The following is a 14,768-nucleotide window of genomic DNA, read 5'->3' as shown; positions in this document are numbered from 1 at the left end:
TCACTTTTGGTTTTTCTTCTCATGCACTGGTTTACGAACTGAATTGCCAATCAGAGTGAATTCTTTTCCCGACGGCCCGACGCCAATTCAACATGCTCCATTAGCCGGACTAAAGCCGACGGAAGCCTGACTAAAGCTGACGTCAAGAACACACCTCAAAATCTAGCCTGACCGATGCTCACCGACTGTCCGACGTTGGCCAACTGCCAGCTTGGTGTGTTTCTATATTTATAAATATTTGGGTTCCACAAAAGAAAGAAAGTCATACAGGTTTGAATCCACATAAGCATGAGTAAATGATGACAGGATTTTCATTTTGGGGTAAATTTCCCTGTAATTGGACTACAGTTTGCCTTTGCTTTGTGCACATGCTCCAAATGACAGCGGTTTTATGCAACAAATGCAAGTTTTTGCTTTCCATTCCACTGCTTTTCTATGCAAACACGTTTTAGATGGACATCTTGTGCCGCTTTTCCACTACACAGTACCAGCTCGACTCGACTCGGTTCGCCTTTGTTTGGTTGTCCACTGTGTAAAAGTTGTACCTGTACCTGCTTTTGGGTACTTTTTTTGTATCACCTCCAGCGAGGTTCTAAGCGAACTAAAGCGAGCTGAGGCAATAATAAAATGTGACGTGAAATAGGCTTGCCGCGATAGACGGTGTTGACGGTGTTACCGGTTTTAAGCCCCATCACCGGTGACATCACTTTCCCACCGTGACACCGCGATGTCTTGACTTTTTTTTTTTAAAGTATTCGTTTTTGCTAAAATATTTATTTGAATTAATTAAAAGTAATAATTTTCAATTTTTTAGTTCTGAAGAGAGCATTATAATTAAAAATTGAACTGCGCAACGCGTGCCGTCACGTCACAGATCAGCAAGCATCAGGATTCCATTTAGCGCGTGTGGAGACGAGAACAAGTCAAATTACAGAAAAGCAAGATAATGGCGGAAGATTTGGTGTCAAAACACAATGCAAAAGCGCCTGTTTGGCAATATTTTGGCCAATATATATTAATGTTAATAAATGCCAATTTATAGTGTTTTACTTTTTTTTAGAGTGCAGTCATTTATGTAGGCTAAGGTCCTTTTTAAAGTTTTTATTTTATATTCGTCTCTTTTTATTTGGTTTTATCTTATTTAAACTTTGTTTAATTTATTTAGGCCTATTTTGTTTTCTTATTCGTTAATAAACGTTTTATTTGTTTGGGCCCACAGTTTGCTGATTTTCACTTTTTTCAGCCTATGCATGGGGTTATTTTTATTCGTTCGTTATGCTAATAAAAGTTCTGTCTATATTTTATTCGTTTATTATTCTAATAAAAGTGCTGTCTAAATAAAATTTTATTGTCAGCGAGTTTTTTTTTTTTTGTCCATTCCAGCAATTGACGCTGAATTGCAATTGACGCTTATTTCGAAAGTGAAAGTATGTCATTTATGTAGGCTAAGGTCCGTCGTGAAGTTTTTATTTTATATTCGTCTCTTTTTAATTGGTTTTATTTTATTTAAACGTTGTGTAATTTATTTAGGCCTATTTTATTTTCTTATTCGTTAATAAACGTTTTATGGTTCTTATTTGTTTGGGCCCACAGTTTGCCGATTTTCACTTTTTTCAGCCTATGCATGGGATTATTTTTATTCGTTCGTTATGCTAATAAAAGTTCTGTCTATAAATAAAAGTTTTATTATCAGCGAGTTGTTTTTTTTTTTGTCCATTCAAGCAATTGACGCTTATTTCGAAAGTGAAAGTATAATGCGCACGCATTTAAAAGCTATTTAACCCCCCTGCCCTGCCCTCCACGGTGACACCGGGATTACCGGTGTTGTCACACGTCGATTAACCGGTGGGAAATTTTCCTCACCGCGGCAACCCTAACGTGAAATCAATGCCAAATGTTGATTGGTCAGAGAGAATCATCACCATTCACTGCGTCATCATTGCACGTGCCAGATGGAGTATCCAGAATAACCCCGCCATTTTTAAATAGTTTTGCCAGAGATAGTTACTAATCTTTCTACTATTGTTATGGCAACTCGGAAAAATACGCCGTGGTCAAACGAGGAGGTGCAGACCTTCCTTTGTTTGGTTGTCGAAGAGAGGATCCAGTGAGAGCTTGATGGGACAACGAGGAACGAAAGGCGTCGTTATGACGACCGGGTACTATTTGTGGCGGTAGTGTCTGCAACGGAAAACGGAGCGAAAAGCGAGCTGAGTCGATGGCGAGCCGAGTCGATGGCGAGCCAAGGCGAGTCAAGCTGGTACTGGTAATGGAAAAGCGCCATTGGACTGTTGCGCTCAATCTGTTGTCAGATTGAGTGTTTTTTTGCTACATATTAAGGCCTGTTTACATGCGTTTTAGCCGGGTTTTCGCCTGGAAGGCTCTATAGAAATCTGGCAACCTATTGTACGAAGTTAAACTGAGAGAGCAATGCGTTCACAGACACCAGAATGAACGAGTTCACAGTAACGTTCATCAGGCAGCAATACAGTACGTTCAGTTCACATTCGCCAAAAATATGAATGTGTTCAGGCACAACACTGATAACAGCATTCTAACAACGCATTGTTTAAGTTCAAATGTTCAGCTTTCAAAAAACATTTCAAACATTTCTCATCTAATTGAATCAAAATGATGAGGTTGGAGGATGAGTCATGATTTTCGCACATTCGATTAGTAGATTTAATTATAGAATATCGAAAAGGTTGTGCAATTACGGTCTTAAAAAAAAAACCCATGTAATATTTCCTCCAGAGCGGAGAGCGCCTTTCTGAAGGTTCAGCTCCGCTCACTCGGTCCACTCAGGGCCACTCGTTCAACCCAGAATGCCTGCATTTTTTGACATTTGTGTATAAAGTGTTGTTTCTACAATGTATTGTGTAAAAACGTCTTAGTGCTGCCCTCTTCAGGTTGAACGGTGGCTACTGCAGTTGAATTTCCCTATTGGATGTTCCGCTAACCACGCGAGCTACGCCCTTGGCAGTATAAAAACCAGCTTGTTTCGTCAAAACCACTGTAGGGAGTCAGGAGTTGGAATTGCGAGTATTGAAAACGATCAGGATAGAGTGTTTTAGCATCTATTTCGCCCCCTCTATCTCCGCTGGGGTCTGCCCACTTTTTCAGAATTTTTTTAAATATTGCCAGTGGGTGGAGTCAGGCTCTGACCAGGGGTTTAGTTACCCTTTAAAGAAAGGCTTTATACAAAATAAAACTTAATGAAGTGGTCAAAATCTTGTCTGACCCACTCTATATGTATCCTGATATATTGCGAATCTTATGATCCTATCTTACTCATGCTGTTCACTTTCATATAATCAACATAGACAAAATAAAAAAAAACATTATATTATTTAAAGCTACAATATGTAATTTTGTTCGCTCAGGGTTGCTAACCTCTTACAATAATAAAGGCCTAGGTTGATGCATATAATTATTTGTCGTCATGCCGATGGATCTAATAATGTTTATGGATGAGTGAATACATTCATGTTTTTAACATGACTGTGGTATGAAGGTCGCAATTGCTAATGAGAGATAGTTATCAGTGCTACTCGCGAGTCCTGCGGACATAAAGGAATAAGGACAATTCATTCTACCGAACTACATGCAAATGCTGAATTACTCACACAGGTCAGTTTATTAGAGGAATGAAACTTGTGAGGTAACGCAGCGCTGTTTCACTTGGTCTACACTGTCGCACATAACTGCATTTGAGTGTGTTGAAAGTTATAATGTTACTCTATCATAGAATAACATTATAACTTTCAACACACTCAAACCATTTCTATGTGTTAGTTTGTTGGCTGTATGAGACTAGCAGTAAGCTAGATCAACATTAGAGTAGCATACTGATTATATTTTCAGTATTACTAGATCAACATTTCATCATGCTGAGCTATATAACTCAGCTATATAGCTGTATATGGTTTGTTTTATGTACATTTGCTCACCTGTATAATAAAGTACATGCAAGAGCAGCGTCTCTGTCAAGTCGTGACTCGTGAAGCTCTATCAAGTCGAAAATAGTCGCGGACGTGTAGCTCTCGGCATCTCGAAAACACCACGCTGATATTGATCCTCGTTTTATTCCTCCTTTTGTCCCAAAGGAGAATTAAATGGTCCATAAATGTTTGAACGAAACAGCGTGAGCGTTGTCGCTAAACATTAAGCAGCGGTCCACGTCTGTCACCATGGTTACTATGGCAGTACAAGCGGAAATCAGGGATAACGCAAATATTACGTCATTGACAGGCGACAATGACCAGGGACGAACCATTATTTAAAATGAGAATTTCTCTGAAACTAAAAATCTTTTGGAACTTTTGGGATATTGCAAGTACACAAGTACGCAGGAAATATAGTGATTTTATGATATTTTATTACAAAAATCTTACATATTGTACCTTTAAACATAAATATGAAACTAAATACGTTTTCTTTAATGGATACAACATGTAGCTTAAAGTAGGCCTATGCCATTTTACCGGTGAGTATGTGGGGGAGGGGTGAGATTTTCGAATAATTCCCAGCGATCATCAATTATTATTTTTGCTTGAAATGCCCATCCCTAATTTCAACTATCCACATACAATATGTAGCTATCTAACTGTTTGTCAACAATTGTTTTGCAAATTTTCATTGGTTTAATTTTTAAAATTAATATTTTTTTTATATTTTTAATTTTCTCTTAATTATTTGGAGAGGTATCTGAGACAAATTTGTAAATATAACTGAGAAATCCATTAAGTTTCTTAAACTATGAAAGAGCAACCTCTGAGTAATAGAGAGTTTATTAAAAACCCTCTGTTCAGATTATTTCAGATACAGGCTTCACACACAATGTGCATTTTAATATCTCTCCATTTCTATATCTGCCCTTGTCTCTCTTTATAAACATATATATTCTTCGCTCTCTCACAAACACACATACTACCTGTTCATCCAGCTCTCCCTTCCAAACACACACACACACACACACACACACACACACACACACACACACACACACACTTTCAGTTATCTACTGGCATTATACTTTATACACACACACAACTCCCATTGATTACACATAAACACACACAGACCCAGTCTCTCTCTCTCTCTCTCTCTCTCACTTAACCCACACACTTATACAAACACTCTCATTTCCCTCCCCTCCTCAGTAACACACGTGCGCACAAACACACTCCCCCATCAGTCACACACATACACTCACTCACTCACTCACAATGTGCATCTTCTTCAACACCTTGTCCTCTCCAACACACCTTTCTCCTGACATGCATAACACCTTTTAGATGGTCCACTCTACCCCATGCAAACCCACACAAATGTTTTACTACGATAGTGGGGATATTCCATTGACTTGTATTGTTTTTATGTTGAGCTAATGATCTTTTTTGATCACCAAACCAAAAACCGTTATAGAAACCTTTCTGTATTTTTACATTTTTTAAGAAAACATTTTTTGTATATTCAATAAGCTGTTTCCTTCATGACAACTGTTGTCAAATACCCACAATGTAAGTGTTTTTAAGTTTCACTGTCCACCCACGAACATTGGTCCTCCCCAAAGTAGGCACAACCTGGCCAGCACATACATCCCTCTTCCAAAGTCACATACACCTTTTATCTACCGTCACATGCAATCACGCACTCATTTTGTCTCACATTTTCACTCTCTTCCCCACTTTCACATACACACTCTGTCACACACATACACACACCAGCATATTGTGTCTGTCTTTGTCACACACACTCACACCGTCTTTTTCCCTCCCTCTCATGCTTTTCCTCACATACACACACCCGCAAGCACGCGCACACACACACACACACACACACACACACACACACACACACACTGTGCTTCCCTTCTCTCACGCTCTGCTCCCTCCCTCCTCCCCTATGCATGCACTCACACATACACTCCTCTCTCTCTCTCTCTCTCTCTCTCTCACTCACACACACACACACACTCACTCTCTCTCAAAGACACACACAGACGCTCTCTCTCTCACACACACACTCTTTCTCAATCACACACGCTCTCTCTCTCTCCCTCTCACTCACACACACACACACACACACACACACGCAAACACTCTCTCAATCTCTCACACTCTCTCTCTCTCACACAGACACACAAACACTCTCTTTCTCAATCACACACACACACACATACGCTCTCCCTGTGACACAGACACGCAAGCAATCTTTCTCATTCACACACACACACACACACACTGGCACGTCAATCGTTTACTCAGAGTTAATAGAGATTAAAAACCTTCTATACACTGCATTATTTAAAAACTAAAAGAGTGAATCAGTTAACTGACGGTCACTGTCATTTAAATGACACTCACACACACCTGATTACCGTGACAACAGCGCGATAAGGTTATTGTTAAAAAAACCGATTTAACTTAACTGAATAAAAACATCACTTTCCCTTTGTTTTATTTATTGTTTATCTAAAACTATTAAAAAAAACTTTAGTCATTACGAAAATTTGGTCGTAACAGAGAAGTCACATTATGTGTAAGACGTTTCAGAGCTTTAAAGTCAGTGTTAGCAGTGTAAATGTTATATTTTTCTCGAGTTTGTTCACTCCCTCACCCTCGCGGCGGCGGCGGTTTGCTGCTCTCTCCGTCGCTGTCCAACGTCGGTGGCTCCCGGTAGTCAAAGAGCGAGCGAACGGTCTCCGCCATTCTCACTGATGAGCGCTGTCCTCTCTCACGCGCAGAGCTCGCGCTTTCTCTCTGTATGTACAGGTTCTTTCAGACGATACCATTCACTCCGTCGCTAGGGGAGTACGTGCGGTCGGACAATCAGTGCGCTTGTAATTAGGAGCTTGTAAATACTTCGATGGGCACTTGAAATGTAAAATCTTCTGTTTTATAACATTTAATCCCGTTTGTTGGTGAAATATTATTTTAACTATGAAAAAGCAGAATTCCAAATCCCCCCATATCAAAGAAATGGTTGCAACCTCTAGTATAGGTTGGTGTGGTATTTGTTATAAGCGAAGTTGATTGTCCTCTATCAGATTATATTGACAGGTCTATGTCCGTCTGTTTTTATGTTATGGCAGAATAAATGTTCACTTTCATTAAATTAATTAATCCAACTTTTTTTCAAATAAAAACATTTTATTCTTTATGGTTAAATGGGATATGTTCGTTGTCATTACCTCATTTGAATAGTTATTATAGCCGCTGTTGTGAGCCAGATGTTGATAAATAATGGCTATCTAGTGAGCGAAAAAAAAAGTATTTTTTATAATACGAAGTAGTTATGTACACATCAATGCCTAAATACATTTTCATTAAATATATAACTGACGCGAGATATCCACATGCGCTCCAAAAACATTTTTTTTAATTATGAATTCTCATTGAGACTATTCTGGATTTGTCTGTCACACCACAAACCTCTGACGCACACATCTAAACACACCCTTCCCCCACCCTCATCCGTCTCTCTCTCTCTACACACACACAGACACACACACACACGCACACACAGGAGCGCGCCTCCATACACACACACACACACACACTCTCTCTCTCTCATCACTCACTCACTTGCTCTCTCTCTCTCTCTCTCTCTCTCTCTCTCACACACACACACACACACACACACACAGCAGCGCGCCACCTCTCTCTCTCTATCTCTCATCATCACTCACTCAGTCACACACACACACGCACGCGCGCGCACGCACACACACACACACACACACACACAGGAGATCGCCATCACTCTCTCTCTCTCTCTCTCTCTCCTCATCAATTAGTCACTCACTTACTCACACACACACACACACACACACACACCACACACACTCACACACAGGAGCGTGCCACCTCACACTCTCTTTCCTTCTCTCTCTCATCTCTCTCTCTCCCTCTCTCTCTCTCTCTCTCTCTCTCTCTCTCACACACACACACACACACACACACACACACACACACACACACACACACACACAGGAGCTCGCCATCACACTTTCTCTCTCACCTCTCTCTCTCTCTCTTTCTCTCTTATCACTCACTCACACCACACTCTCTCTCACACGCACACAGAGAAAGAGAGAGAGACAGACAGCCTGCAAGTGTGCATAATCTGGGTCTAGTATGAAAAAAAACACTCAATACATGCCCATTCTCATACATCGATACATGTAATAGTAAAATAACATTCAGGAATTCACAAATTAACACTTATACACATACACATACCTTAAATCATATTACACCATAGACACACATATGTCATTGTAAATTAATAATTCACCTGTCAATATTCTTGGGCCACACACACACACACCACACTCACACACTTTCATGTTTTGTGTGGACTTTCCATAGACATGATTTGTATACTGTACAAACAGTATATTCGAATATATATCCCTTTCATAACCCTACCCATAAACTATACCCGTCACAGAAAACTTTCTGGATTTTTATTTTTTTCAAAAAGCATCATTTAGTATGATTTATAAGACGTTTTCCTCATGGAGACCATGTCCTCGCAAGCACAAGATTTTAAGATATTGCCATCTTTGTGGGGACATTATAATAAGGTTTACCAGAACACAGACAATCACGTTAGGTTTCGATATCTTTGTGGGGACTTTCCATGGACATATATACTGTACAAACTGTATATTCTATCCCCTAACCCTAAACACAACCCACACAGAACATATTCTGTATTTTTACATTTTCAAAAAACATCACTTGGTACGATTTATAAGCTGTTTTCCTCAAGGGGACCAAAAAATTCCCTCACAAGGACAAAGACTTCAGACATTGCCATCTTTGAGGTGGCACACTCACGTCTGGTTTACTATCATTGTGGGGACTCTCCATAAACGTAAAGGTTTTATAGTGTACAAACTGTATAGTCTGTCCTCTTACAATTATTCTACCCATCACAGACAACTTTCTGCATTTTTACATTTTCAAAAAAAAAAAAAAAAAACTTTCTGTACGATTTATAAACTTATTTCCTCATGGGGACCTCCATGTAAGTCCCCACGGACCACGGTGATACGATTCCTCATGAGTCAGTGTGCATTCAGGTTGAAGTCCCCACCGGGATAGGAAAACATGAACACACACACACACACACTGCAGAGCTCAGAAATCCATGTTCACAAGCACACACTGCAGAGCTCACAAATTCATCTTCACAAACAACACACACACACACACAGACAGACACTGCAGAGCTCACAAATGCATGTTCACACACACACACACACACACACACACACACACACACACACTGCAGAGCTCACAAATGTGTTTACGCACGCACACACACACACACCACACAATTCGACTCTCACACAGATTCTCCCTCCTACGCAAGCGCACACACATTCCCCCTTTCTCGCCTCTCTCACACACACACACACACACAATCTCTCTCTCTCTCTCTCTCTTTCACACACACACACACACACAATCTCTCTCTCACACACACACACTCTCTCTCACACACCCCTCCCCCTTCCATTCTCTCACACACATCCTGCCTCACGCACACATCACATACAGTCACATTCTCTCACTCTGTAACTCACTTGCTTGCACATACATACACTCAGACAAATACACATGCAATAACACACACATACACACCCCTCCCCCTTACACAGGAATCCTGCCACTCTTTCAATACACACAAATACACACACAGATCACATACACTCCACCCCCACTCTTCCAAACACATCCTGCTTTTCCTTTATCACAGATACACACACTTCATGTTTTATGGGGACTTTCCATAGACATGATTTTTATACCGTACAAACTATATTCTATCCCCTTACACTAATCTGAGGTCTAAAAGTAAACTTTCTGCATTTTTACATTTTCAAACAACATCACTTATATGATTTATAAGGGGTTTTCCTTATGCCCCCCCCCCCCAAAAAAAATGCAACCTGTTTGAATGACAGTTGATATATTGCCATTTATTGTAGTGCAAATTTAAAACACAAATATAAATAATGCATTTTTAAATGGTAGTTTTGCTTTCTTCTCCAATTCAAGTCATCTTCATACAGTAACCAGGTGCAGAATCCTTAATGCTCTTCCAACAGAGTTCACCTCACAATACATCTTCTAAGTCAAAGGCCATAACAGGCTCACAAAAATGTAGATTTTGAATAGATATTAAACATGTTAAATATCAGCATAAAGGTACAATGACTTCTATCATCATGAAAAAGGCTAGTTTGTAGACTTTTCTCTGTCACTAGATGACCAGTCTCACATCTGACAGATTGACCTGGAATAAAAAAAAAGGCAGAACTTCATGCAGCCAGCAGAGGGCATGTGTGTTCCAGGAGTGTGGATGGGGAATTAATCCAGACAAACATCAACAGATGGTACATAACTCCCACTGCACATTAAACAGGAATAAGAAGCATTTGTATGATAAATGTGAAGAAGCCATTTTTAAGGTAACATCACTCCTTGTACAGTAGATTGTTCTAGATATCTGTAACAGTAGATTATCAAAAATAAAATTCTTTCATCACTTACCCGCCCAAATCTGTACACAGAATAAGATAATATGTACACTCACCTAAAGGATTATTAGGAACACCTGTTCAATTTCTCATTCATGCAATTATCTAATCACATGGCAGTTTCTTCAATGCATTTAGCGGTGTGGTCCTGGTCAAGACAATCTCCTGAACTCCAAATCGAATTTCAGAATGGGAAAGAAAGGTGATTTAAGCAGTTTTAAGCGTGGCATGGTTGTTGGTGCCAGACGAGCCGGTCTGAGTATTTCACAATCTATTTCCCCATTTCTAGGGTTTACATAGAATGGTGTGCGGCAGTCCTGTGGGTGAAAATGCCTTGTTGATGCTAGAGGTCAGAGGAGAATGGGCCAACTGATTCAAGCTGATAGAAGAGCAACTTTGACTGAAATAACCACTCGTTACAACCGAGGTATGGAGCAAAGCATTTGTGAAGCCACAACACACACAACCTTGAGGCGGATGGGCTACAACATTAGAAGGTAACAGGTACCACTCATCTCCACTACAAATAGGAAAAAGAGGCTCACCAAAATTGGACAGTTGAACACTGGAAAAATGTTGCCTGGTCTGATGAGTCTTGATTTATGTTGAGACATTCATATGGTAGAGTCAGAATTTGGTGTAAACAGAATGAGAACCTGGATCCATCATGCCTTGTTACCACTGTGCAGGCTGGTGGTGGTGGTGTAATGGTGTTGGGGATGTTTTCTTGGCACACTTTAGGCCCCTTAGTGCCAATTGGGCATTGTGTAAATGCCATGGCCTACCAGCGCATTGTTTCTGCTCATGTCCATCCCTTTATGGCCACCATGTACCAATCTGATGGCTACTTCCAGCAGGATAATGCACCATGTCACAAAGCTTGAATCATTTCAAATTGGTTTCTTGAACATGACAATGAGTTCTCTGTAGTAAAATGGCCCCCAGAGTCACCAGATCTCAACCCAATAGAGCATCTTTGGGATCCGGTGGAACCGGAGCTTTGTGCCCTGGATGTGCATCCCACAAATCTCCATCAACTGCAAGAAGATATGCTATGAATATGGGCCAACATTTCTAAAGTATGCTTTCAGCACCTTGTTGAATCAATGCCACATCGAATTAAGGCAGTTCTGAAGGTGAAAGGGTGTCAAACACAGTATTAGTATGGTGTTCCTAATAATCCTTCCTAATAGGCGAGTGTGTATATAGTGTTCTACAAAGGAAATTAATGTACACAGATTTGGAACGACATGAGGGTGAGTCAACGATGACAGAATTTAAATGTTTTTGTTTGAACTATCCTTTACAAATGCAAATAAATGCAAACAGTATTTTTTATATACAAACAAAAAAATTAGATATTAGCCATCTTTGGAGTTTCAATGCTTAACAATCTAAAGGTCAACAATCTTAAAAGGTAATAAACCATACATGTAAGAGTTTTGATTAATATTCAAAAGGTATTTACATTTTTGATAAAGTTAAACATCTTATTCAAAAGTAGAAATATATTAAAATAACTTTTCATAAAATAATATCTTGTTCAGACCCACCCCTCCTGCTTTCCACATGTGGGAAGGCTGAATTCCAGTGAGTGCATCCAGATCCTCTGACTCTCTACATTCTCCATGCTGTAATGAAATTCCTTTACCTCATTCTTATCAATCCTCTTCCGCTCCACCCTTTAACTCTCTTTCTTATATTTAGTCACATATTTAGTCTCACTTCCTTATTTTCCCAACGCCTCCTTTTCTTGTCCTCCGGGACATTGTCTTTGGTGTTTTCTCCATTTCTGCTGGCAGAGAGTTGAGGATATCTGATGTTTGGCCAGTCCAGTGCACGAGGTCCTGCAGCACTCGCACAATCCACATCTTCAGACCGAAACTCCCACCGGCCACCTGACCATCCAGCTCCTTTCACACAAGCACATACAGAATGTCCATGAAATTTAGATGTTTCATTAGAAAGCTTTACATTCAGGGTTTGAAATTAACACCTGCCAACTCACAGGTAAACATCAACTGTGGCAGGTAATGCTGTCAAATCACAAGCCAATTACTTATTATTTAATCTGGTTTATTTTTTCTTTTTGGCTGGGAGAAATTCTGAATAGCCGGTAACTTAAAAATTATACAGGGCTTGAAATGAGCTTTTTCACTCACTAGCCAATCTAGTTTATTTATTCTTTGGCTAGTCCAAGTTCTGAATGGCTGCTAACTTAATTTAGTAGCCAAATTGGCCGGTGAGGGAAAAAGTAAATTTCAAACCCCGTTGACATTTATGAGAAAACATTATTTTTAAAATGGCGTGCTAGACATGTTAACTCCAGCACCTCTTTAACTTCAGCTTCAAATTTCTGGCCATCCACTAGTAGCTGCTCTGTGCTTGCCAACAGGTGTACCAGACGATCCCTCACAGTTTTCCGTTTTCTCCTATACTCGCTGTCTTCATCAGAAAATTCTGCGTCCTCCCGAGTAATGACATCTTCCAAAAGTCGCTGACACTCCTTGAGTGCAGCATGCAGGATAGATATTTTTTCAGCATCTGACAGCTGAGGAACCAATGGAGGAATAGATACTAAATAATCTCCAGCAGCCGGTGAAGACGGCAGTGATTCACTGTTTCTCTAAATGGGAAGACAAAGGAAATGAGTTGTGGTTACAAGGAATCACCAGATGGAAGAAATTGTAAACAATTGTAAACACTGTAAACATGACAGTGAGTTAAAGCAGCAATTCAAAACAATAAAAGATAGAGGCAAGTAAACTTATTCCTTTTACAGTCAATACACAATTTCCAAAGGTCACCTAAATTTATATTTAAAACTCCCAAAAGTTGCTAACTTTTGGAAAAGATACTAAAAATTAGAAAGAAAAAAAAAAACCTCACTATATTTTAGCCTCACCTTTAACCTGAAAGTTTAATGCCCATAGAAGCATGTAGGCTAGTTGGCATATTATTAAGTCACTAATTAATAATGTAGCACCCTCTGAAGCCAGGCTGGTCCTCAGCAGAGAAGCTCATTAGTTTGAATAGTAAAGAGATGTTGCTCACCTATTACAAAAGAAAAAAGACTCCATTACATTCCAAACCGCTCCCACGTTTCAGGCTACTTTTCCAAGAAACATGCCGAAACTTAAAAGTACGCTTGAACATTAATGGAAAACAACAAGGAAGTGGTGCTAGACCTGAATAATTTGGCAGGTAACAAAAAAAGTATTTATTACTGGAACAATCGGGCTTTATAGTCTAATCCAGAAACATGTTCCATCCCCTGCGCGCACCAACAAGTCCTGGATAGCACAGACAACGGTGTCACTTCTAACGTATCCATTTGCTGCCTCCTCCAGACATTCTTTTAACTTGCTAAATGTCATGATGTCGCAGACTTCAGTTTGCGTCACACCACCCGGCCATAATTAGGAAAGACTAAACAGTTAAAAATAATAATCAGCAGATAAGTTCAGTATAAATACGTTCTATTTTTTTTAACACTCACGTATGCCTCCAGGAGTTGAATGCATTCCTTATGAAGAAGCCGAGAAAGAGCTGCGGTTCTCCCTGCGTGGCCCCGCAACCCATGACGACCGTTTGAACCTCTGCCAGCCATTTATACTCAAAAACACCTATATTTGAAAAATAACGTTTGAATCAACAGCAGGAAAAAATCAGCATTTTCTTGTTTTCACTAGCACTACCCCTATACACTACCGTAGGCTGCCTATGGATGTTGAATGGCGATCCTCGTGTGCTGTTTCTCACTCCTTATGTACTTACAGTTATTTCACTGTGGCCAACTCTCTCGCACAACTTCCAGAAACGCTGTTCACCCCTTCTTTGAACCGAAGATGTAGCTCTGAATTACCCGTGACTCCGCCTCCTTATGGGAACGTGGTGCGTTTGAGGGGCTGGGAATATCAAGACGGAATTTTATTGGCCTAGAGTTCTTCATAGACCCACCGTATAATAGGCTACCAATGCAAACTGGAAAATATAAATAAAAGGAAAACAAAAAACACTCGAGCTGTGTGCTTTAACATCAGGATAATTTTTCGATCCTCTGGAATTTCCTATGGGTTTTCAGAAAAGCAGATTTTGGTTTATGAGTAAAATTAGGAATGCGTTACATTACACACGGTTTGTTTTACAAAGTTGAATTGCACAATTCACCTCAAATGTGAATTTTGACCATCACATAGGCTATGATGTT

At 39.9% G+C, this 14,768-nt stretch overlaps 2 protein-coding genes and 1 long non-coding RNA gene across 8 annotated transcripts in view; all 3 read right to left on the bottom strand.

The window, feature by feature from the left end:
- The window catches only part of LOC120492496 (uncharacterized), a 28,828-nt gene extending 22,052 nt beyond the window's left edge, over nt 1-6,776 (bottom strand). For 3 of the 4 annotated variants that reach the window (XM_039690721.2, XM_089132124.1, XM_089132123.1), the window contains exon 1: nt 6,622-6,771. In XM_039690721.2, coding sequence (XP_039546655.2) covers nt 6,622-6,713 — 92 coding nt within the window. In that variant the 5' untranslated portion in view covers nt 6,714-6,771. Of the gene's footprint in view, nt 1-6,621 lie in introns of all 4 variants that reach the window. The other variant, XM_039690722.2, reaches the window with a different exon arrangement.
- A 3,200-nt stretch (nt 6,777-9,976) lies between these two features.
- Nucleotides 9,977-14,430, bottom strand: cntf (ciliary neurotrophic factor). Of its 3 annotated transcripts, none has more exons than XM_039690724.2 (4): nt 14,336-14,430; nt 14,058-14,184; nt 12,891-13,184; nt 9,977-12,471 (listed from the first exon to the last, which is right to left on the bottom strand). In XM_039690724.2, the coding sequence occupies exons 2-4, from the start codon at nt 14,166-14,168 to the stop codon at nt 12,280-12,282; spliced, it is 597 nt and encodes a 198-aa protein (XP_039546658.2). In that variant the 5' UTR covers nt 14,169-14,184; nt 14,336-14,430; the 3' UTR covers nt 9,977-12,279. The 3 variants fall into 3 exon arrangements, with proteins under 3 accessions (XP_039546658.2, XP_039546657.2, XP_088988248.1); XM_039690723.2 differs by having other exon boundaries at nt 14,270-14,415; XM_089132122.1 differs by having other exon boundaries at nt 12,975-13,184; nt 14,270-14,415.
- The window catches only part of LOC148978505 (uncharacterized), a 104,743-nt gene continuing 99,951 nt past the window's right edge, over nt 9,977-14,768 (bottom strand). Inside the window, exon 2 of the long non-coding RNA XR_016168828.1 lies at nt 9,977-10,107. This is a non-coding gene — a long non-coding RNA (uncharacterized LOC148978505). The remainder of the gene's footprint in view (nt 10,108-14,768) is intronic.

Source organism: Pimephales promelas, chromosome 6, assembly GCF_988280905.1.
Source record: "Pimephales promelas chromosome 6, fPimPro1.hap1.1, whole genome shotgun sequence".
In the NCBI taxonomy this organism is placed as follows: Eukaryota; Metazoa; Chordata; class Actinopteri; order Cypriniformes; family Leuciscidae; genus Pimephales; species Pimephales promelas.
Note: the sequence above shows the minus strand (reverse complement) of the source record. Positions and strands in the feature narration are given on the sequence as shown.

Excerpts from the sequence above, each read along its gene's own strand:
- cntf (XM_039690724.2), bottom strand. The coding sequence starts at position 14,168 with ATGGCTGGCAGAGGTTCAAACGGTCGTCATGGGTTGCGGGGCCACGCA. Across the intron at positions 13,185-14,057 it reads TTCAACTCCTGGAGGCATAC|AGAAACAGTGAATCACTGCC; the intron begins GTGAGTGTTAAA and ends CTTCCCATTTAG. Across the intron at positions 12,472-12,890 it reads TTGAAGCTGAAGTTAAAGAG|GAGCTGGATGGTCAGGTGGC; the intron begins GTGCTGGAGTTA and ends CTTGTGTGAAAG.